Source organism: Eubalaena glacialis, chromosome 6 (assembly GCF_028564815.1).
Source record: "Eubalaena glacialis isolate mEubGla1 chromosome 6, mEubGla1.1.hap2.+ XY, whole genome shotgun sequence".
NCBI classification, from domain to species: domain Eukaryota; kingdom Metazoa; phylum Chordata; class Mammalia; order Artiodactyla; family Balaenidae; genus Eubalaena; species Eubalaena glacialis.
The window spans coordinates 35364200-35386919 of record NC_083721.1 but is presented as its reverse complement, the minus strand read 5'-3'; the positions used below and the strand labels follow the sequence as shown (position 1 = coordinate 35386919).

Below are 22720 nucleotides of genomic sequence, written 5' to 3'. Positions count from 1 at the left end.
CCCTATCATCTAGAATTCTATTATTGCCTAAAACACATTATTTGATGTAATAAACCTTTAGGTCTGGATTATGTTAGCATATAGTGGAATGATTCAAATTATTTACTCTGTATCCTGAAGCTCAGAAAACTTTTGATCTTGAATTAATCTTTCACTTTACTAAAAGGTTTATTAAATCCTAAATTAGAAGGAGAACAAATAATCTAGTAACTCCTTGTCAAAAATGATCACTCTGAGGTTCAGAGAGGTTATGTGCTTATACTGATTTTTGCAAAATCAGATGGAATAGTTTTCTTGACTCCTAACTCAGTGCTATTTGTGTGTAAGTGTGTGTTACAAATGCTTCCTTGATGTTCATTAAGTGAAGTCTGACATAATTTTCTTGTAAAATGCATCAAACCAAGGCACTTGCTTTCTTTATTTTTTTCAAAATTAGTAAATATATTTATTTATTTAATGATTTCAAGCAATAGCTAGTTTTTTGATAGGCTTTCACTTTTGCCTTATCAATGACAACTTAAAAGGAAGAGAGGCTGACAAGAGAGAAAAGGAAGAGAGAAAAAGAGGTTAGAAAAGAAAAAGGAAGGGAAAGAGAAGAAGAGATCATATGGAGAGCTAGTTTAGGGATTAAGGAGCCACAGAGAGCAAGGGAAAAAAGGAATGGCTTCTTAAGACTGATAGAAAGAGCAGAGTCTCAGCTGAAGGGAGCAATAGTTGGGGCAGGATTCAAGAAAAGCGTGAGCCTTAATTGGGAAAGAGGCTATAACATGAAGTGGGAATTTTCCAGAGATGTATCTTGCTAGAAAGAAAATTATCCCAAAGGTATTCTCTTTAAAGAAAAAAGTTCTGGGTACTTACTGTGCCTGAGCTCGGGCTGTGGCCACTTCCCCACCCCACTGCCACCCTCAGAGGTGCTGGATCTGCAGGTCTGTGGCTAGCGGTGGGCACACCTCTCTGTTCTGCAGGATGCGGTTTATTAAAGTTATCAAGAATAAGGCCTACCTCAAGAGATACCAAGTGAAATTTGGAAGAAGACGAGAGATTAAAGCTGATGACTGTGCTCAGAAATGCATGGTAATCCAGGAAAAAATAAGTACAAGAAACCCAAATATAGGATGATAGTTCATGTAACCGAGAGAAATATCATTTGTCAGATTGCTTATTCCATATAGAAGGAGATATGATAGGTTGTGCAGCTTATGTTATGAACTCTCATGGATACACTGCAGAAAGCACTGATGGTCAACCTGGTGCCTTCGCCTGCTCTTTGGATGCAGGGCTTGCCGGAACTACTACTTGAAATAAAGGTTTGGGGGCCCTGAAGGGAGCTGTGGATGGAGGCTTGTCTGTCCCTCACAGTACCAAAAGACTCTGGTTATGATTCAGAAAGCAAGGAATCCATTGCAGAAGTACACTGGAAGCACATCATGGGTCAGAACATTGCAGATTGTATGTGTTACCTGATTGAAGAAGGTGAAGATACTTCCAAGAAATAATTCTCTCAATACATAAAGAACAGTGTGACTCTAGACACAATGGAGGAGATTATAAGAAAGCTCATGCTGCTGTAGGAGAGAATCCAGTCTATGAGAAGAAGCCCAAGAAAGAAGGTTAAAAGAAGAAGTAGAACCATCTCAGAATGTCGAATGCCCAGAAGAAAGATGGAGTAGCTCAGAAGAAGGCAAGCTTCTTCAGAGCTCAGGAGTGAGCCACTGGGAGCTGATAAACCAAACCACAATTTTCTATGAAGGTTTTTCAGATAAAGACAATAATAAACTTATTGACCAAGCTAAATAAATAAATAAATAAAATAGAAAAATTATGGAGAAATGCGATTCAAACATTTCAGAAATGAATAGCTGAGTATTATATGAGAGGTTCAACCACACAAAATTATCACATAAAAAATGTTCATCTCTTATTTTTTCATGCTCTCACCTGTTTATTTGATGGCTAATTTAATAAATAGATTTCCACAAAATCTGATTGTGTTGACTGTATTAGAATTGATTTTTAAAGGAGGTCACATGTTAAAGATTACACTATAGAACTGATAGTATGTAATACAAAGGTATTGCTATGCCTGTCAGAAATGGATTGACAGCTTTTCTGAATTAAATTTATGGTGATTTCCCATAAGTTTGAGTGATATATTGTCCAATTTATCCTGTAGACCTCCACCTTTAATAGCACTTTTTTGAGGAGCCTAGCTTCATATTTTCCACACTAGATTAACAGATCCTTTCTCATTATAGTGTCATACTACCATACTTTTCTTTGTGTTATTAATCACTATTGTAATTAAATGCATTTGTGTTATTATTTGTAAAATGTCTGTCTCTCCCATTAGTCTCTAAACTCCATGAAAATGAGTGTTGTGTGTTCTCTATTCATGACTGTAACCCCAGCACCTCGCATTGAGCCTGGCACAAAGCAGGTACTCAAGAAATATTTGTTGAATGCACCAATAAGTAAACACCACACTACTCCAGAAAAAATAAATGCAGAATTAAAAAATAAGGCTCAAGATGGTGTCCATGGAAGTCGGAATCCTCTAAGGAATGTGTAACAACTCAACTGCTGAATCAGTTAGAAAAAAAAAAAAGGGCTCATTTTGTTTTGATATTAGCCAAAACGTGCTTATCTTTAAGAAGATTTATTTTCAATATGAAAAAAATTATAGGTATTATAACACATTGGTCTATTCCAATTTATATTTAATTTATATGTAAACAAATACATTTAAAATCTGTTTATTATCCAATAGGTGTTCCCCTTAATCAATCCTTACTATATGTCAAACACTGCTAACCACATTATACACATTATCCTATTTAATCCTCTTTCAGGCGTGTGCTGAAATTATCTTCCATTTTACAGTTGAGAAAACTGAGGCTTAGAGAAGTTAAGTACCTTGCCCAAGTTCATACAACTGACATGACCACATGTTGGAGCTATGAGTATGTGGTTTTAAAAAATTATTGCACCAAGGAAATTGCCAAAGACAAAAATTAATTTATACATGGTCATGCTGAATGTAGCACTATCCAATTATACTTAAGGGTTGAGGTTTTGGACTCAAAAGGTTGAGTTCCACCTGTACTTATTAGCTGGGTGACCCTGAACATTTTAACTTTTTAAAATCTCAGATTCTCCAACCATGAAACACACTTGCTATTACAGCCTTGTTAAGTGAGACTATGTAATATGTGAGTTCTAGAAGCCAGTAGACATTCAATGAATTTGAATTTCTTTTTCTTTTCTATATAACACCTATATTCTCCATTCTGTTCTATTCTAGCCAGCCCGCTAAATGCTAATTCCCTTTGTTTGTAGGAATGTGTACAAATAGACATTAAAGAACTATATCTTATTTAACAAGGTTAGTGCAAATTTGAAAACTGCTGAAGGAGTGATAGTTGAAATTTAAATATGATTAATGGCAGCTTCCCATACAGTTTTCCTCAATTTCCCACCCCCAGAACACACACACACACAAGCACACACAGGCATGCACATACCATTTTCTGAAGAACTGGGTGCTTCTTTTTTCCCTTGCCTTATCTCTATCCCTATGCAACTGGTATTCCCCAACTCATCTCCTTCCCAGAGTGCTTATCCATTTTTGGTCTCAGAGCACATTGTTGCATTGCAACTTCCTTAGTATTCTAAATATCTATAACTTTATATAAACTGTAATAGTATTTTTCTTGAATGTGGTCTTAAAATATTCATTATTTAGGGGTGATAGTCAAGGAAAATCCTCTTGTAGTCAGTATAGTCTATAAAATCATAATTATTTTGGACTAGAAAAGAAAATTAATTCCCAGATGCTTTATACTTGTTTATCTACAGATCTTTGTTCTCCTTCACTTGTATTTTTCTCATTTATTTTTGACGCTGTTTAGATGTATTTATCTTTAAGTTGCCTCAAGTCAGTCTTTTGAAATGAAGCTGGTTAAATATAAGTAAATAAACATTATATATCTAATTACAAATTTTAATACAGCGATGGAAAATTATCAAGTTTATGAGTTATTTTTCTACAATAGAAATATTATAATAGTTCACTTAAATATTAAGTTAATCTATTAGAAATAAATCAATCAGAAGAGAAAAATTGAAAAATGAGAAATATATAAATAGTTAATGTTTCTAAACTTTTACCATTAAAATAAGCTTTTAAGATCTGATTACCAATTATAGTTTAATATATGCCAATAATGTTTATCTATTTATGTTTAAGTCACTGTCAGTTTTGATCTGGAGCAATAATTATTTTCATTCTATAGGTAAGGTTGAATTTTTAACCTTGTTTGAAAAAGACGGATGTGTATCTGTATACTTGTATGTATGTATATGTAATTAGCTAACCTATAGTGATTTGTTCTGTAGAAGAACAATGCCTTGTTCAGATGAGATATGTAATAATTTCACATAATACCTCCCCTTTGTTTCATTATAGAGGATGATTTAGCTTGGCTTTCTGCTTTCTGGACCTTGAGATGCTCAGCTTTTTGGGCCCTCTACTTTGAAAAAGATCTTTCTAAGTTTTGTCCAAATTTTAATAGTATATTTGATAAGCTCTAATGCTTTGAAAAATCACCTTTGGTAACAATCTTTATGAGAAAGCAAAGAAATATAAACTGATTTAAAAATAAATAGTATGAAAATTTATTAATTTCTTAATCATTCAGGGTAATTAATCATTATCAGAGTGGGTTATTACTTATTTTAGATTTATCTCCTTTTTTGTATCAGACTGAAAAGCTTTCACTTTTGCTTTCACTGCTGGTCCCTTACCACTCCGCTCCCCACCCCCATGCACACACATACACAGGGACAAACACACTCCGCTCGAAGTTTGCATTTTTCTCATCTTACCTGAGCAGGTAACCAAGCTTGTTAAGAATATAAATTTAGAGAAAAGAGAGACTTGACAATTTCTCAAGTCGAGTATTTTTTTTCTTTTTCTTTTTTAGTAAAAGTATAATTGGAAACATTTAGCATATGAAAGTATAACATGCCATCCTTTCCTACTTATTTCCTAGAGAATACCTGATTAGACTTACAGATAATATAAATGGAGGTAATTTTAATTCAATATTTAATAAGCTAAGTACAATTTAGGCCTTAAGGGGAAGAAAATGTTTTATTGTAATAATGAATGTAGATAACCAGGGCACAGTGGATATAATATGATTAAACAGTATATTAATGTAAATAAAATAAAGTTGTACAGGTTGAAATTAAAAAAATAATGTGATATTGAAAAGAAAACTTCAAAATCATATTTTATAATAAAAACCCATTTCTGAAATTTATATTATTACAGATTTTTAGTAGTTGAATTAATACTTTGTCTCCTTAATTGTGTGCTTCTTGCTACCTAATTTTGTTTGAAATTAATATATACAGTAGCCTCAATATAATTCTGTCTAAAGACCTAGATACATTTTGTTATAGATACTATTATGTTGTACGAGATATGAATAAGCACTTTTTGCACTTTTTGATGTTTAAACTTTTTCTCAATCAGTTCCAATTAGCTGACAGTATAATTTCTGTTGACAAAATAAAAAGCAAAAATATAGCATTTTCCCTTTATTGACTAGTTACATTAAAATTATACTGATAGATGAGTTTTTTTTATTTTTAAAAATAGAGTACATAGTAAGATATTACCTGCTTTTCAGTATCTTCCTTTAAAAAAATGTTATTTTCCTTTAAAAAGAGTATCTTCCTTTAAAAAAAAATGTTATTTTGATTTTGATTCAAGACTCTATCGTTCTATTTGACATGCCATATTTTTCTATAAAAGAAAAAGTCTCAAAGTACTTTCTTTGTTTAAGGTTAAATCTGCTGCCTCAGTTGAAATACCCAGATCAAAACATGTAACTTTTGCTTTATGGTTTTATGATGTACGTTTTAATAGCCATTCAGCTTCAAAGACTCTGTAATAGCTAAGAGGAATATATAATTTTTCTTCATATTTTGGTATTTGGCCACTGCTTAAAAATGTCTCCTATTTATTTGTATGCAATATTAGTGGGGTTAGTAACATCCAGTGGACTAAGTGGCTGATTTTGAAAATTCTAGAAGTTATTTAGGACCACAAATAAATACATTAGGCAAATAGTTTTGAATTACAAAATGTAACTTCATCTAATAAGTGTGGTTACATCTGATTATACTTGCTTGCCAAGAAAATTTGACTATGTTTTATTTCATTATAAAGTCCATTGGCAGAATGTGAGACAAATCAACAGTTCTTGATTTTAGGGATATTTCCTAAAAACCTTAATATTGGAATTATCTGTGTGACAAAATTATCTTAATAAATCGTCATTACTTGATTACAGGTTGAATATTTCAGACATCCAAACCAATTAGACTGATTATTTTGATTGCCAGAAATCCTTAAATGTATATATTATTCATTGACGTATTCAGTTTCTATATCAGACACCTGCGATTTAAACATTTTTAGTGGTTTATGATTCACAGGAAAGTCAGCGCATTTCATTATCTTTTTCTGGATTTTAGGGATTTTGTTTTTGCTTCATAAAATATATGAGTAAGCTAATCAATCGATCTTAGGCAGTATATATGACATAGTATTTGTTTCTAATTTATGTGTTAATTGGTTTAAGATAGAAAGCTAATAACTAAAATAGGTTACTTCTCAAATACATTCAAGCTGGCTCCTAAGTATATATTTGTTAGCATCAAATTCTTCCAGTTGTTTGGAAACTAGGCTACTTTGTGGTTTTTAAAGACAGACTTTAAAAGCCTTGTGTCAATGGAATAATCTTAAAATCAAAGCCCCACCTTGTCTGCTGTAACACACCAAAGTAAAACTGTACTCTTAAATTCTGCTTTATATTTTTATGGGACTCTAATCAACTGGAAATATTAACTGTGTCATGGGCTGTCTGATGACATTCTGAAGTAGAAAAAGTAAATTGCCTTTTCTATTGTACCCTTTGCCAGACATTTTCCTACTTTGACTCAAGGCAAACCATTCAATTGAGATGATTCAGTTCATTTATTACTACAGAGCACATTGAGTAATATTTGTAATTCAGTCATAATTTGGAATATATCCTAACTCTTCTTCTCAGCCCCTCAAAGAAGGAAAAATGCAATTTATGGGTGCTGAATTTGAAATTTACGGTAGTAGGATTAGTAATAGACGTCTTTCAGAAATCTGTATTTTCACAGGTATATATTCCTTAAGCTTGTTCTGGTGTTCTATTTAAAAGGCAAAGCTTAGATTCAGTGAACGATTTCATTCATGTGTAAGCTTAATAATTGCATCGTACATGTGACTGCTGAAAAGTAGGGTGCAAAACAGAGTACCTCAGCTGGAGGTCCTTTAGATTTAGATTTTTAACATATATTTAAGATTTCACCAGCCCGCAGTAAAATTGCTGAGAACTGAGTCTCTCACGAGCTTCCCTGGTAGATGACACTTCACAAGTGTTGTGACAGTTTGTTGTCAGAGGAATTAAGTGTGACTCTATCAGGAGAGGGCGACTCTTGGAAGTTTACACCTCGACTCCTTTGAACTTTGCCCCATGCACCTTTTTCTTTGCCGATTTTGCTTTTATCCTTTTACTGTATGTAATAAATCATAGCCATGAGCATGACTATATGCTTAGTCCTGTAGGTCTCCTAATGAATCACTAAATCTGGATGTTGTCTGGAGGACTCCCGGTACATCTTTCCTCTTGTAATTTAACTTCAGTGACCTGGGGTAAATATATTTATATAATAATTAAATACATTGTTAACATTAAGTTGGATGTTTACATAGTGTAAGAAAAAAAAAAAAGCTACATCTTTATTCCAGTGATACTGTAAACCCTCTAAAACCTGCTCTTTTTCAACTTTGAGTTCTGGATTGTGTCCATGCAATTACTCACGTGTACGGTCTGGTTATTTAGGGACTCAGACCTCAGTCTTCCTGGTTCTCTGTCTTGTTAGATCTTGAAAGCCCCAATTTTTGTGATCTGAGTGCAAGCAACCTGTGTTTTAAATTAGTTTTATTAGGACACTGAGTTTATAGAGTGAATTTATCTGTCTGGATTTATCATGCTAAGATGATAAGAGAAAATTTGGACTACAGAAATATTGGGAACATAATTATGAGTCTGTCTTTCCCCCTATTTCCTGCACTGGTAGTTTATTTTTTCTTGAACAACAAAGGCTATTTATTTATAAAATGTTACCTTTCAATTTTTTTTACTAACTTTTTAAAATAATCTAGTTTTAGAAAATATGTATAACCAGAGAATTAATACTTTTAACTTTTGCTTTCTATTTTCTGCTACTAACTTGAAAATTTTAGATCTGATTTTTTTCCTGAATGTATTTCCCAAGATTTTGTTAAAAAACAAAATGTTCTAGAGTTTGTTTCTTTACTATATTCATTCTAGATAGTTTACTCCCCTGTAAAATTTTGTGTCCAGTTGACCGTTGAACAACTTGGGGTTTAGATGCACCTACCCCTGCTCAGTTGAAATCCACATCTGCTATCTCTGTCTCAAAAACAAAGTAATTGATAAATGACTCACTCAAGCTGAAACAGTTTGGATTAGAATCAGGACTCAAAATATAGTTCTTTTGATTCCACATATTGTGATCTCTAATTGAACACAAACTTTCCCCCACAGTTCGCTAATTTAAAGATCTATAAAATGAAAATCCAGATACTATATTTATCGAAAAATATCCACATATTAGTGGACCCACACTGTTCAAACCCATATTGTTCAAGGGTCAGCTGAATCTCTTTTCTATCTCTACAGACTACACATCTATTTTATGTTTTATTAATGATTTACATATTCATAAAATATAATAAATGGATTATTTTGAAAGCACTACAAATTTGATTTGTTTCTATCTGTTTAATCTTGTGGTGATTTTTAAAAGAATTTTTATGTTGTTTAGACTTTGTTTCAGGTTAAGAGAATTTTAGAGGTCCATAGGATAGAATTTAGTATTTTTTTAGCCCATTTGAACTTTTTAATTAGATGCTCCATTTTCATTATTGTTTCTTTTCTGATTATCACAGGAAATTCTTTTTCTATTTACTCATACCAAGAATCTGTCTGCTCACATAGTTACAGCCAAGTATGTTAAATGTAGTTTTATAACTCCTTTTGGTCAAGAAGAAGATAGATTAAATATTGTAATAACAGGAATCAGTAGGACATTTAGTAACTCCGCCCTTAATCAAGTATGTGATATTGGGCAGTACTTTTTAATTATTAGATTCACATCACCTCCTTTTCTGCTTTTTATTGAATTGCAATATCATTGGCTTTTTTTCTTCTTTTCTCTTACTTTATCTCTGTAGATATTAGGATGCAGTTTTCACATTTGAATGTGTTTACCTGTCTAACATAAATGTCTAATATTTACGTTAGAAATTGACAGCAAATTTCCACCAGCCCAAGCTGGTGACGTAAATGAGTCAATAGGGTTGGTATGAAAATGTGGCTTTGCGGGTACTGGGAGGAACCAGAAAGTACATGTTCCATCTTCAGAAATTCAAACTGAAAAATTGAAAGTACAGTTGTCCCTCAACATCTGCAGAAGATTGGTTCCAGGAGCCCCACCATATACCAAAATCCACAGATGCTCAAGTCCCTTATATAAAATGGCATAGTATAATGAATACTGTGGTCGCTCTGTATCCAAGGATGCTAATCCAAGAATATGGAAGGATGACTGTATATTTATTGAAAAAAATATAAGTGGACCTGTGCAGTTCGAACCTGTGTTGTTCAAGGGTCTGCTGCCTTCTGTAAGATAAACAAAACAGTAATACGTGTCAGATCAGGCCCAGGGACAGTCTGTGAACTCTGGTTTACATATTCATATCTTCATACATCTACCCAAGATATTTAGTTTTTAAACAGGTTTTGTTCCTACTCTGAGGTATTTTGGGCTAAAATAACTTTCAGTTTGCCTTTCAGAAGTAAAATATACATTACCAATCAAATGGACAAATGAGAAAAGTATGACCTTTTCAAAATATTATTTAGAAAGGATTATTGATATGCAAATTTATTCTTTCTGAAATATTCATATAGCAACCTTGTTAAAAAAAAAAGTATAGACATGCTTCCTTTAAATTTTGCAGTGAACCCAAAACTGCTCTAAAAAATAAAGTTTATTAATTTTAAAGAAACTTCAAAAAAGTATAGATATTAGAAATTGCTGTACAAAATAGAGCAATTTTGATCTATTCATTTCTTTTTGTTAAGCAGAATTTTTTCTCTTTAAACCCTAAATGAATATGCATTAATAGAAACATTGGTATATTCTACCTTCATCATGGCTTGGACCTAAAATCTAGAACCTCCTGGCTCCCTTTCATATCTATTGGATTGCTTGGATTTCTGGTTTTTTTTTCATTTCTTAACTTTGAGTAAGTTTTTGAAACTCAAAGTAAGTTATTTAAAGCAGTTAATTACCAACGATACTCATCTTGCCCCGAAGTCTTGATTTACAATTCTGGAGTTGATTGTGATGACTTAATCTCCACTTATGTCAGATTGCTCTTTAATATATAGAAGGTTAACAAAATTACATAAATTTCAAATGGGTTAAGGAATTGTGTACACTATTACTGCTTTGTCATTAAACTAAATGGGGTATTGAAGTCTTAAGACCGTAATTATAATGAGATAGAGAACTCAACCATAACTGTATGACTAAAAAAAAAATACTAATTGATGATGCCCTCTTTTCAATTGTCCAAAATAGCCTTGTTTCATGTGGTGTTTTTAATTGAGTTATAACAGTTCTTTGTTTTCTTTCTGTTTTTATGGATATAGGACTCTAACTTGTAGAACTTTTTACTTTATTAAACATGTATATTCTAGTAATTAGGTCTCCTTCTTTTACCCTCACAAAACAAGTCTAGTAAGTATAATACTGCTTATCATATGGTTGATTTTAAAAGTCTTTTTTTTTTTCTTTTACTTCTTATTCTGAACTATATCTGTTTTAAACTGTAGAATAAGGAAATATTTTAAGCAAACACTGAAGGCTGAAAGCAGTTTTCTATTGATAATGAAATTATATTTTCTAAAAGGAGAAACTATGTAACTATGGTTATATTACATGAAAAATCTTGATGAAAATTCAGAGATAAGTGACAGACTTTGTGTGTTTTTTTTTTTAAGTAACCAGTACTGTATAGTAATCACTGTATGTTTGCATTGAACAAGACAGACTTTGGACCAGACTGACACATTTTTTCCTTAGGTTTTTCTCAGATATTGAGTGATTTTGCAGCTAAAGAAATTTAACAAATTTTCCTTTTAGAATGAATTGCATCAAACAAATGAGGTAAATCTTAGTAGTTTTCTGCTGTTTATGTGATATATTTCTTTGAACATCATGATTCCTAAGAGAGAGATTTTGATTTTAATTATTACTCTTAGCAAAGGATGTATAAGAATTAAGGAAAATACTATATATATTATGCTTAAATATATATTTATCTAATATTTTAGCTGGGAAGTTTTAAGATTTCTTCTGTCAAACATAAGGTGGTGGTTGGAAGAATATGGATTTGATGGATTTCGTTTTGATGGTGTTACATCCATGCTCTATCATCACCATGGAATAGGTAGGTAACCTGATACATTACAGATGTAACTAATGATTTTATTTTATTTTTTACTGGAAGATTACAACCAGGCTTGGGGTTCAGTTATGTCGCTGCAGTAACCATTATTGTTGGATTGATTTTTGTTAGTTCCATTGTGTATGTCTTTTCTCTGGTCACTTCTGATCCCCTTTTGGCAAGAGATTGGGTCAAATACATTTTATAAGTACATAAAAGATAATGATTTTCTTTGAAATATATCTACTTAATAATATGCTCTCCTTAATATGTAGCATTCTTTTAAAAATGTTTTTTAAGGATACCATTTATTACAGCACCCTCAGGCTGTGAACATGACAGCAGTTGTAATGAAAAATAAATAACAAAAATAATAAATGAGAACATTTGTTAATGTATGGGTTCCTTTGCATATTAAACATTGAAAAAAATATGTATATTTTAAACATAGATGTGCTCAGTTAAAATTAAATTGTAAATTAATTTGTAATTAAAAATATGGATCAAAGATCTTCAGTTTAAAAGTTGTACAGAGAAGTGGGATCACAGAATCCTAATCCTTCAATCGATAACATGGAGAATAATTATTCTTTTTTTAATGACCAAATATTTACTGGCAACAACCAATCCAAAAAATTGACTTTAGAGTATAAATCCAAAAGTGGCTGCCAAGGAAAGATGCTATATTCAAAGTGTGCTGTTATCTGCTCTCAGTCATGATGCTGCCCACACGAAACATTCCTAGGGAAGAAGTTGAATCTATAAGACATGACAGGTTTCATTGATATCTTCCACTTTGGAGAGAAGCTGACTTAGGGGATGAAAAAGGCAAGCAAGACAAAATTCAAAAGTATCCTCTCCTAGATTAAAACACCTACATGCCCCTGCAGAAGCTCACTGTGCTGAGGGCTAGGTATTTTCCAAGGAATTGTGGAGTTGGTGAAATGAACTGAAATCCACGGATATGGGATATGCTTTTTATGGGAAGAGAGCCCAAGATATGGTAAAGAAAAACATTCTGAGTTACTTAGCATGCTTTCCCACTTTGAGATGAGGATAAAAACAAAAACTGAGGCAGTAGACATTCTTCAAGATGGTGGAGTAGAAGGACATGCTCTCACTCTGTCTTGTGAGAGCACTGGAATCACAACTAACTGCTGAACAATCATCGACAGGAAGACACTGGAACTCACCAAAAAAGGTACCCCACATCCAAAGACAAAGGAGAAGCCACAATGAGACGGTAGGAGGGGCGCAATCACAATAAAATCAAATCCCATAACTGCTGGGTGGGTGAATCACAAACTGGAGAACACTTATACCACAGACGTCCACCCACTGGAGTGAAGGTTTTGAGCCCCATGTCAGGCTTCTCAACCTGGGGGTCTGGCAACGGGAGGAGGAATTCCTAGAGAATCAGACTTTGAAGGCTAGCGGGATTTGATTGCAGGACTTCGACAGGACTGGGGGAAACAGAGACTCCACTCTTGGAGGGCACACACAAAGTAGTGTGTGCATCGGGGCCCAGGGGAAGGAGCAGTGCCCCCATAGAAGACTGAACCAGACCTACCTGCTAGTGTTGGAGGGTCTCCTGAAGAGGCGGGGGATGGCTGTGGCTCACCGTTAGGACAAGGACACTGGCAGCAGAAGTTCTGGGAAGTACTCTTTGGCATGAGCCCTCCCAGAGTCCGCCATTAGCCCCACCAAAGAGCCAGGTAGGCTCCAGTGTTGCGTCGCCTTAGGCCAAACAACCAACAGGGAGGGAACCCAGCCGCACCCATTAGCAGACAAGGGGATTAAAGTTTTATTGAGTTCTTCCCACCAGAACAACAGCCAGCTCTACCCACCACCAGTCCCTCCCATCAGGAAACTTGCACAAGCCTCTTAGATAGCCTAATCCACCAGAGGGCAGACAGCAGAAGCAAGAAGAACTACAATCCTGCAGCCTGTGGAACAAAAACCACATTCACAGAAAGACAGCCAAGATGAAAAAGCAGAGGGCTATGTACCAGATGAAGGAACAAGATAAAACCCCAGAAAACCAACTAAATGAAGTGGAGATAGGCAACCTTCCAGAAAAAGAATTCAGAATAATGATAGTGAAGATGATCCAGGAACTAGGAAAAAGAATGGAGGCAAAGATTGAGAAGATGCAAGAAATGTTTAACAAAGACCTAGAAGAATTAAAGAACAAACAGAGATGAACAATACAATAACTGAAATGAAAAATACACTAGAAGGAATCAATAGCAGAATCACTAAAGCAGAAGATCGGATAAATGACCTGGAAGACAGAATGGTGGAATTCACTGCTGCAGAAAAGAATAAAGAAAAAAGAATGAAGAGACATGAAGACAGCCTAAGAAACCTCTGGGACAACATTAAACGCAACAACAGTCGCATTATAGGGGTCCCAGAAGGAGAAGACATAGAGAAAGGACCTGAGAAAATATTTGAAGTGATTATAGTTGAAAACTTCGCTAACATGGGAAAGGAAATAGCCACCCAAGTCCAGGAGGCGCAGAGAGTCCCATACAGGAAAAACCCAAGGAGAAACACACTGAGACACATAGTAATCAAAATAGCAAAAATTAAAGACAAAGAAAAATTGTTGAAAGCAGCAAGGGAAAAACGACAAATAACATACAAGGGAACTCCCATAAGGTTAACAGCTGATTTCTCAGCAGAAACTCTACAAGCCAGACGTGAGTGGCATGACATATTTAAAGGGATGAAAGGGAAGAACCTACAACCAAGATTACTCTACCCGGCAAGGATCTCATTCAGATTCGATGGAGAAATCAAAAGCTTTACAGACAAGCAAAAGCTAAGAGTATTCAGCACCACCAAACCAGCTCTACAACAAATGCTAAGGAAACTTCTCTAAGTGGGAAGCACAAGAGAAAAAAGGACCTACAAAAACAAACCCATAACAGTTAAGAAAATGGTCATAGGAACATACATATCAATAATTACCTTAAACGTGAATGGATTAAATGCTCCAAACAAAAGACACAGACTTGCTGAATGGATACAAAAACAAGACCCATATATATGCTGTCTAAAAGAGACCCACTTCAGACCTAGGGACACATACAGACTGAAAGTGAGGGGATGGAAAAAGATATTCCATGTATATGGAAATCAAAAGAAAGCTGGAGTAGCAATACTCATATCAGATAAAATAGACTTTAAACTAAAGAATGTTACAAGAGACAAGGAAGGACACTACATAATGATCAAGGGTTCAATCCAAGAAGAAGATATAACTGTTATAAATATATGTGCACCCAACATAGGAGCACCTCAATACATAAGGCAACTGCTAACAGCTATAAAAGAGGAAATCGACAGTAACACAATAATAGTGGGGGACTTTAACACCTCACTTACACCAATGGACAGATCATCCAAACAGAAACTTAATAAGGAAACACAAGCTTTAAATGACACAGTAGACCAGACAGATTTAATTGATGTTTGTAGGACATTCCATCCAAAAACAGCAGATTACACTTTCTTCTCAAGTGCGCACAGAACATTCTCCAGGAAAGATCACATCTTGGGTCACAAATCAAGCCTCAGTAAATTTAAGAAAATTGAAATCATATCAAGCATCTTTTCTGACCACAATGCTATGAGATTAGAAATAAATTACAGGGAAAAAAACGTAAAAAACACAAACACATGGAGGCTAAACAATACGTTACTAAATAGCCAAGAGATCACTGAAGAAATCAACGAGGAAATCAAAAAATACCTAGAGACAAATGACAATGAAAACATGACGATCCAAAACCTATGGGATGCAGCAGAAGCAGTTCTAAGAGGGAAGTTTATACCAATACAATTCTACCTCAAAAAACAACAAACATCTCAAATAAACAATCTAACCTTACACCTAAAGGAACTAGAGAAAGAAGAACAAACAAAACCCCAAAGTTAGCAGAAGGAAAGAAATCATAAAGATCAGAGCAGAAATAAATGAAATAGAAACAAAGAAAACAATAGCAAAGATCAATAAAACTAAAAGCTGGTTCTTTGAGAAGATAAACCAAATTGATAAACCAATAGCCAGACTCATCAAGAAAAAGAGGGAGAAGACTCAAATCATTAATATTAGAAATGAAAAAGGACAAGTTACAACCGACACCACAGAAATACAAAGCATCCTAAGAGACTACTACAAGCAACTGTATGCCAATAAAATGGACAACCTGGAAGAAATGGACAAATTCTTAGAAAGGTATAACCTTCCAAGACTGAACCAGGAAGAAATAGAAAATATGAACAGACCAATCACAAGTAATGAAATTGAAACTGTGTTTAAATATCTTGCAACAAACAAAAGTCCAGGACCAGATGGCTTCACAGGTGAATTCTACCAAACATGTAGAGAAGAGCTAACACCCATCCTTCTCAAACTCTTCCAAAAAATTGCAGAGGAAGAACACTCCCAAACTCATTCTATGAGGCCACCATCACCCTGATACCAAAACCAGACAAAGATACTACAAAAAAAGAAAATTACAGACCAATATCACTGATAAATATAGATGCAAAACTCCTCAACAAAATACTAGCAAACAGAATCCAACAGCACATTAAAATGATCATACACCATGATCAAGTGGGATTTATCCCAGGGATGCAAGGATTCTTCAGTACACGCAAATCAATCAATGTGATACACCATATTAACAAATTGAAGAAGAAAAACCATGTGATCATCTCAATAGATGAAGAAAAAGCTTTTGACAAAATTCAACACCCATTTATGATAAAAATTCTCCAGAAAGTGGACATAGAAGGAACCTACCTCAACATAGTAAAGGCCATATATGACAAACCCACAGCAAACATCATTCTCAATGGTGAAAAACTGAAAGCATTTCCTCTAAGATCAGGAACTAGACAAGTATGTCCACTCTCACCACTATTATTCAATGTAGTTTTGGAAGTTCTAGCCATGGCAATCAGGGAAGAAAAAGAAATAAAAGAAATAAAAATGGAAAAGAAAAGTAAAACTCTCACTGTTTACAGATGACATGATACTATACATAGAGAATCCTAAAGATGCCACCAGAAAACTACTAGACCTAATCAATGAATTTGGTAAAGTTGCAGGATACAAAATTAATGCACAGAAATCTCTTGCATTCCTATACACTAATGATGAAAAATCTGAAAGAGAAATTAAGGAAACGCTACCATTTGCCATTGCAACAAAAAGAGTAAAATACCTAGGAACAAACCTACCTAAGGAGACAAAAGACCTGTATGCAGAAAACTATAAGACACTGCTGAAAGAAATTAAAGATGATACAAACAGATGGAGAGATATACCATGTTCTTGGATTGGAAGAATGAATATTGTGAAAATGACTATACTACCAAAGCAGTCTACAGATTCAATGCAATCCCTATCAAATTACCAATGGCAGTTTTTACAGAACTAGAACAAAAAATCTTAAAATTTGGAGACACAAAAGACCCCAGATAGCCAAAGCAGTCTTTAGGGAAAAAAATGGAGCTGGAGAAATCAGGCTCCTGGACTTCAGACTATACTACAAAGCTACAGTAATCAAGACAATATGATACTGGCACAAAAACAGAAATACAGATCAATGGGACGGGATAGAAAGCCCAGAGATAAACCCACACACCTATAGTCAACTAATCTATGGCAAAGGAGGCAAGGATATACAATGGAGAAAAGACAGTCTCTTCAATAAGTGGTGCTGGGAAAACTGGACAGCTACATGTAAAAGAATGAAATTAGAACACTCCCTAACACCATACACAAAAATAAACTCAAAATGGGTTAGAGACCTAAATGTAAGACCGTCAGTATGTAACTCTTAGAGGAAAACATAGGAAGAACAGTCTTTGATGTAAATCACAGCAAGATCTTTTTTGATCCACCTCCTAGAGTAATGGAAATAAAAACAAAAATAAACAAATGAGACCTAATGAAACTTCAAAGCTTTTGCACAGCAAAGGAAACTATAAACAAGACGAAAAGACAACTCTCAGAATGGGAGAAGATATTTGCAAATGAATCAATGGACAAATGATTAATCTTCAAAATATATAAACAGCTCATGCAGCTCAACATTCAAAAAACAAATAACCCAATCCAAAAATGGGCAGAAGACCTAAATAGACATTTCTCCAAAGAAGACATACAGATGGCCAAGAAGCACATGAAAAGCTGCTCAACATCACTAATTATTAGAGAAATGCAAATCAAAACTACAGTGAGGTACCGCCTCACAGCAGTTAGAATGGGCGTCATCAGAAAATCTACAAACAACGAATGCTGGAGAACGTGTGTAGAAAAGGGAACCCTCTTGCACTGTTGGTGGGAATGTAAACTGATACAGCCACTATGGAGAACAATATGGAGGTTCCTTAAAAAACTAAAAGTAGAATTACCATATGACCCAGCAATCCCACTACTGGGCCTATACCCAGAGAAAACCATAATTCAAAAAGACACATGCACCCCAATGTTCATTGTAGCAGTATTTACAATAGCCAGGTCATGGAAACAACCTAAATGCCCATCGACAGACGAATGGATAAAGAAGATGTGGTACATATATACAATGGAATATTACTCAGCCATAGAAAGGAATGAAATTGGGTCATTTGTAGAGACGTGGATAGATCTAGAGACTGTCATATAGAGTGAAGTAAGTCAGAAAGAGAAAAACAAATATCGTTTAGTAACGCATATATGTGGAACCTAGAAAAATGATACAGATGAACTGGTTTGCAGGGCAGAAATTGAGACACAGATGCAGAGAATAAACGTATGGACACCAAGGGTGTAAAGTGGTGGGGGGTGGGGGGCGGGGAGTGGTGTGTTGAATTGGGAGATTGGGATTGACATGTATATACTAATGTGTATCAAATTGATAAAAAAATTAATTAATTAAAGAAAGAAACAAATACTGAATGTGCACAGCCAAAGAATACATAATATACCAGAAAAAAAAGTGAGATGACACAATTAACATCAAGACACAGTGTTTAATTTTTAAAATTCCACGATAAAGAGAAAATCATCAGGTAATATGTAGAAGAAAAAACAATTTACCTTCATGGTTGAAAAAAAATGCCTGGGCTCATACCACTGTATTGCCACAGCAATGTCTACAAAATTCTTAAGGAAAGAAAGTGTTACTTGAGAATTGAATATTTGAATTGCCATTGAGGGATAAATTTGAAAGAACTTGAAGAATAAAACTTCCATAATTACCTGTGAAAATATCCTTTAGAGATAGAATCCAGCAAACTGAAAAATAAGGAGCCAAAATAAAGAACTTAGATATAGGAAATGAGGGGGAAAAAAGGCAGGCATTGAGCACTAATTAGATTTAATTAAAAATAAGAGTAGGGCTTCCCTGGTGGCGCAGTGGTTGAGAGTCTGCCTGCCAATGCAGGGGACACGGGTTCGAGCCCTGGTCTGGGAGGATCCCACATGCCGCGGAGCAACTAGACCCGTGAGCCACAACTACTGAGCCTGCGCGTCTGGAGCCTGTGCTCCGCAACAAGAGAGGCCGTGATAGTGAGAGGCCCACGCACCGCGATGAAGAGTAGCCCCCGCTCACCGCAACTAGAGAAAGCCCTCGCACAGAAACGAAGACCCAACACAGCCAAAAATAATAAATAAATAAAAAATTTAAAAAAAAAAAAAAAAAATAAGAGTAGACAACTGAAGAAATATAAAGTACATAGTATAATAATACCAATAAGTGAAATATACTATAAGCAATCAAATCAGGAGGTGGTGGAAGAGGAAGTAGAAGTTGAGGGATTTTAGACTGTTTTTGTCATCATAGGAAAACCATGCTGCATAAACTGTAGCCATATTTAAAATAATATAAACATTATGTCTCAATTTTATGATGGTTTTCATATTTGCTTTTCTTCAGAGGGATCGAATAGGAGCTAGCTAACATTAAGATCTCTTAGTGTGACAAAAAATATATCTAAAACAAAATTTATGAATCTCTGTGGTATCATTTTTTTATTTATTTATTTATTTTATTTATTTATTTTTTGGCTGCGTTGGGTCTTCGTTGCTGCGCACGGGCCCTCTCTAGTTGTGACGAGAGGGGCTGCTTTTAGTTGCGGTGTGTGGGCTTCTCATTGCATGGCCTCTCCCGTTGCGGAGCACGAGCTCTAGGCACGGGGGCTTCAGTAGTTGTGGCACTCAGGCTCAGTAGTTGTGGCTTGCGGGCTCCAGAGCGCAGCCTCAGTAGTTGTGGCACACGGGCTTAGTTGCTTCATGGCATGTGGGATCTTCCCAGACCAGGGATCGAACCCGTGTCCCCTGCATTGGCAGGCGGATTCCCAACCACTGCGCCACCAGGGAAGCCCTCTTTGGTATCATTTTACTTTATTTTTCTGCTGTAAAATTCAGTTCAAGTTAAATTAAAATTTTAAATCACAGGGTTTTTGTTTGCTTTTGTAAAACAAAAATTGAATTGCAGGATTGTCTGAACTTTGAATGTAGATATGGAGTACTTTTGTAAGTTAAATCATATAATTGCTGGTTCATGACATTTTGCTATGATAACAAAACTGATATCAACCAACTAATTGGTGGGGGCATTTGTGCAGAGTTAAGACTTGCATGCTAAGATGATGCATCCATATTGGTTTTCTGTTCTCCAGGTCAGAATTTTTCCGGTAACTACCATGAGTATTTTGGACTACAAGTAGATGAAGACGCTTTGACTTATATCATGTTGGCAAATCATTTGGTTCACACGCTGTATCCAGATTCTATAACAATAGCTGAGGTAAAGCTATAATGATCTCTACCCTCTGACCCCCTTTAAAATAGAACATTTTGTCAGCATACAATATTTGAATAATCTCTATGTTGTCAATAATTGCATAAGTGCAATTATACCCTGACTATAGTGCAGCTACCTTGTGTGGGTGGCATATTATTCAGAATTCACTGTTTTCCTATTAGCAGATAGTGTACCCTAATTACTTGTCATTATTCCATTGTTAAAAAAGAAACTGCCAGTGTTTAGAAAGTAAAATACCCTAATCAGTGGACAGGTCCTTTTGCCATGTGACCTTCAGCACAGAAAAGAATTGAATATTAATATGCGTCCGGCTATTTAAGTTTTTTTTTCCTTTCTGGTTTAATCATTAGAGATGGCATGGATCACTGCCTGCGAGCTTCTCTGAAACCTCTCTTATTCTGATGCGATTACCTTTCTAGTTTACGTTATTGCTCTCAAATTGCCAAATGTTCACTAGTTATTCATGATTACTGAAGGTTCATGATTAACTGTCCCAAAGCTGCACTGTAATGATATAATTCAGTATATGCATAATTGACAATTCCCCTCTTGGTGATAAATTTGATAAATTAAGAAGTTTGTTAAATGCTTACGCTAATTTATATTTAGTAGTAAAGTCCCTCTGGTTTTGTGAGTCCTCTAACTAGGAATTATTATTAAAATTGAACTTAGTGTGTTAAAACTGTTCTATACCAAGTGTAGTGGTTGGCATATAAAAGTAGTAAGGCTGTTGTTGAAAGAGTCAGAGTTAAGGTGTATTTTCACATTTTTGGCACTTTGTTCATTGGAATGAAATGCAGTAGTGACAGTCTCCTTCCTGTAGTGTTTATTATTTGTATAGCCTTTTTTCTATACATCATGTCTCAAAACTCCAAATCTCAAACTAGGTGATATGATTTCCTGGTTTATCTCTGGATCGAGAACAGAGACCTTTTGCCTCCTAAATATCTTCTAGGAATAGAGCAATAGATCCTAAATTCCTGGTGTAAATTTTCATGTAAAATTAAAAAACCCCACAATTACAATGCCATTTTGATACTCTGTATTGTTTCACAATCTCTACCTACCTATATTTGGTCATAACTTATAAGTCTTTTTAGTACTTATGCTAACACTTTCTGTGCTGAATATTTTTTAATGTAAATTAGTATTTTTAAACTTTTATTTTGTCTTTATGTATTTTAATATTATCTGTCAAACATCAAAAAAATTAATTAGTTTGTCAATTATGTTTATGGCAATTTGAAGCCGAGACATTATATATGACAAATTACTACAAACAGTTAATGACAGCACAAATCAGAAGTGGGTACTGAAGAAAAAGAAGCAATTATTTAATACATGAAACTTAAAATTGTTACATTGATCTTTCCATTCATTTCAAGTAAAATAGTTTCATCATCTAGGGAGCTCTTGTCTGATTATCAGTGTTTCTACCAAGGAAACTTTGAGACTTTAGCCTACTTTATGTTACTTGGTTTTAGATATTTTTAAAACAAGATGTGTCTTCAATTTATTCTACTTAAATTGAAAACTACTTCAATTTCAATACATCACTTTTCTGTCTAGTGGGAGTCTCTTCAAAATGTGGAATTGATCCTCGTGAACTTTTTTTTTAAGGAAGGAATGTGGTGTAATGAATGCAATGCAATGCAATGCAATACAATGTTATACATAAAGTCCTGTAGTAGAAATTTGAATTTATTTATAATGATAGTTATTAAAATTGAAGACTTTTTTCTGTATATCTACTATTATACATGGTTATATTTGCTGTATTAATTAAAAATATTTTTTTGATGACTGAGGCTTTTTCCCCCTCTGGAATAGTCATGAGTCATTTTTAGATATTAAAGAATTAAAACTATTTTAACTTCATTTGAAACATACATGATCATTTTAATATCCTATGTCAGTAAGCATCAACCCCTTTATATTTAAAGTATATTTATCTTAGTGACCGTTACGTTTACTTATTTTTTTTTCCTTTTAAGATTTTAAAAGAATAGTCATTAACTCTGTACTTCCAAAAGAGAGCTAGAAATATCTCATATGCGTTAATGGGGCAGCCTTCTAGGAGTCAGATTTAGGAGTTAAGACCAAATATTTTTCTTAGCAGATTCTATTTCCTTTCAAACTATTTGCTAAAACTACCTGTAGACCGAATATAGACTATACCTTAATGTTTTCTTGAGAAAAATTATCTTGATCTTTAATGCCATCTTATCACCAGTCT

At 34.4% G+C, this 22720-nt stretch overlaps 1 protein-coding gene and 1 pseudogene across 1 annotated transcript in view; both read left to right on the top strand.

Annotated features, from left to right (window-relative positions):
• GBE1 (1,4-alpha-glucan branching enzyme 1) overlaps nt 1–22720 on the top strand; it is a 288440-nt gene that overhangs the window by 180998 nt on the left and 84722 nt on the right. Inside the window, exons 8-9 of the mRNA XM_061192975.1 lie at nt 11538–11653; nt 20339–20466. Of these exons, the coding sequence (XP_061048958.1) occupies nt 11538–11653; nt 20339–20466 (244 nt within the window). The remainder of the gene's footprint in view (nt 1–11537; nt 11654–20338; nt 20467–22720) is intronic.
• Nucleotides 958–1708, top strand: LOC133093221 (large ribosomal subunit protein uL18-like; annotated as a pseudogene).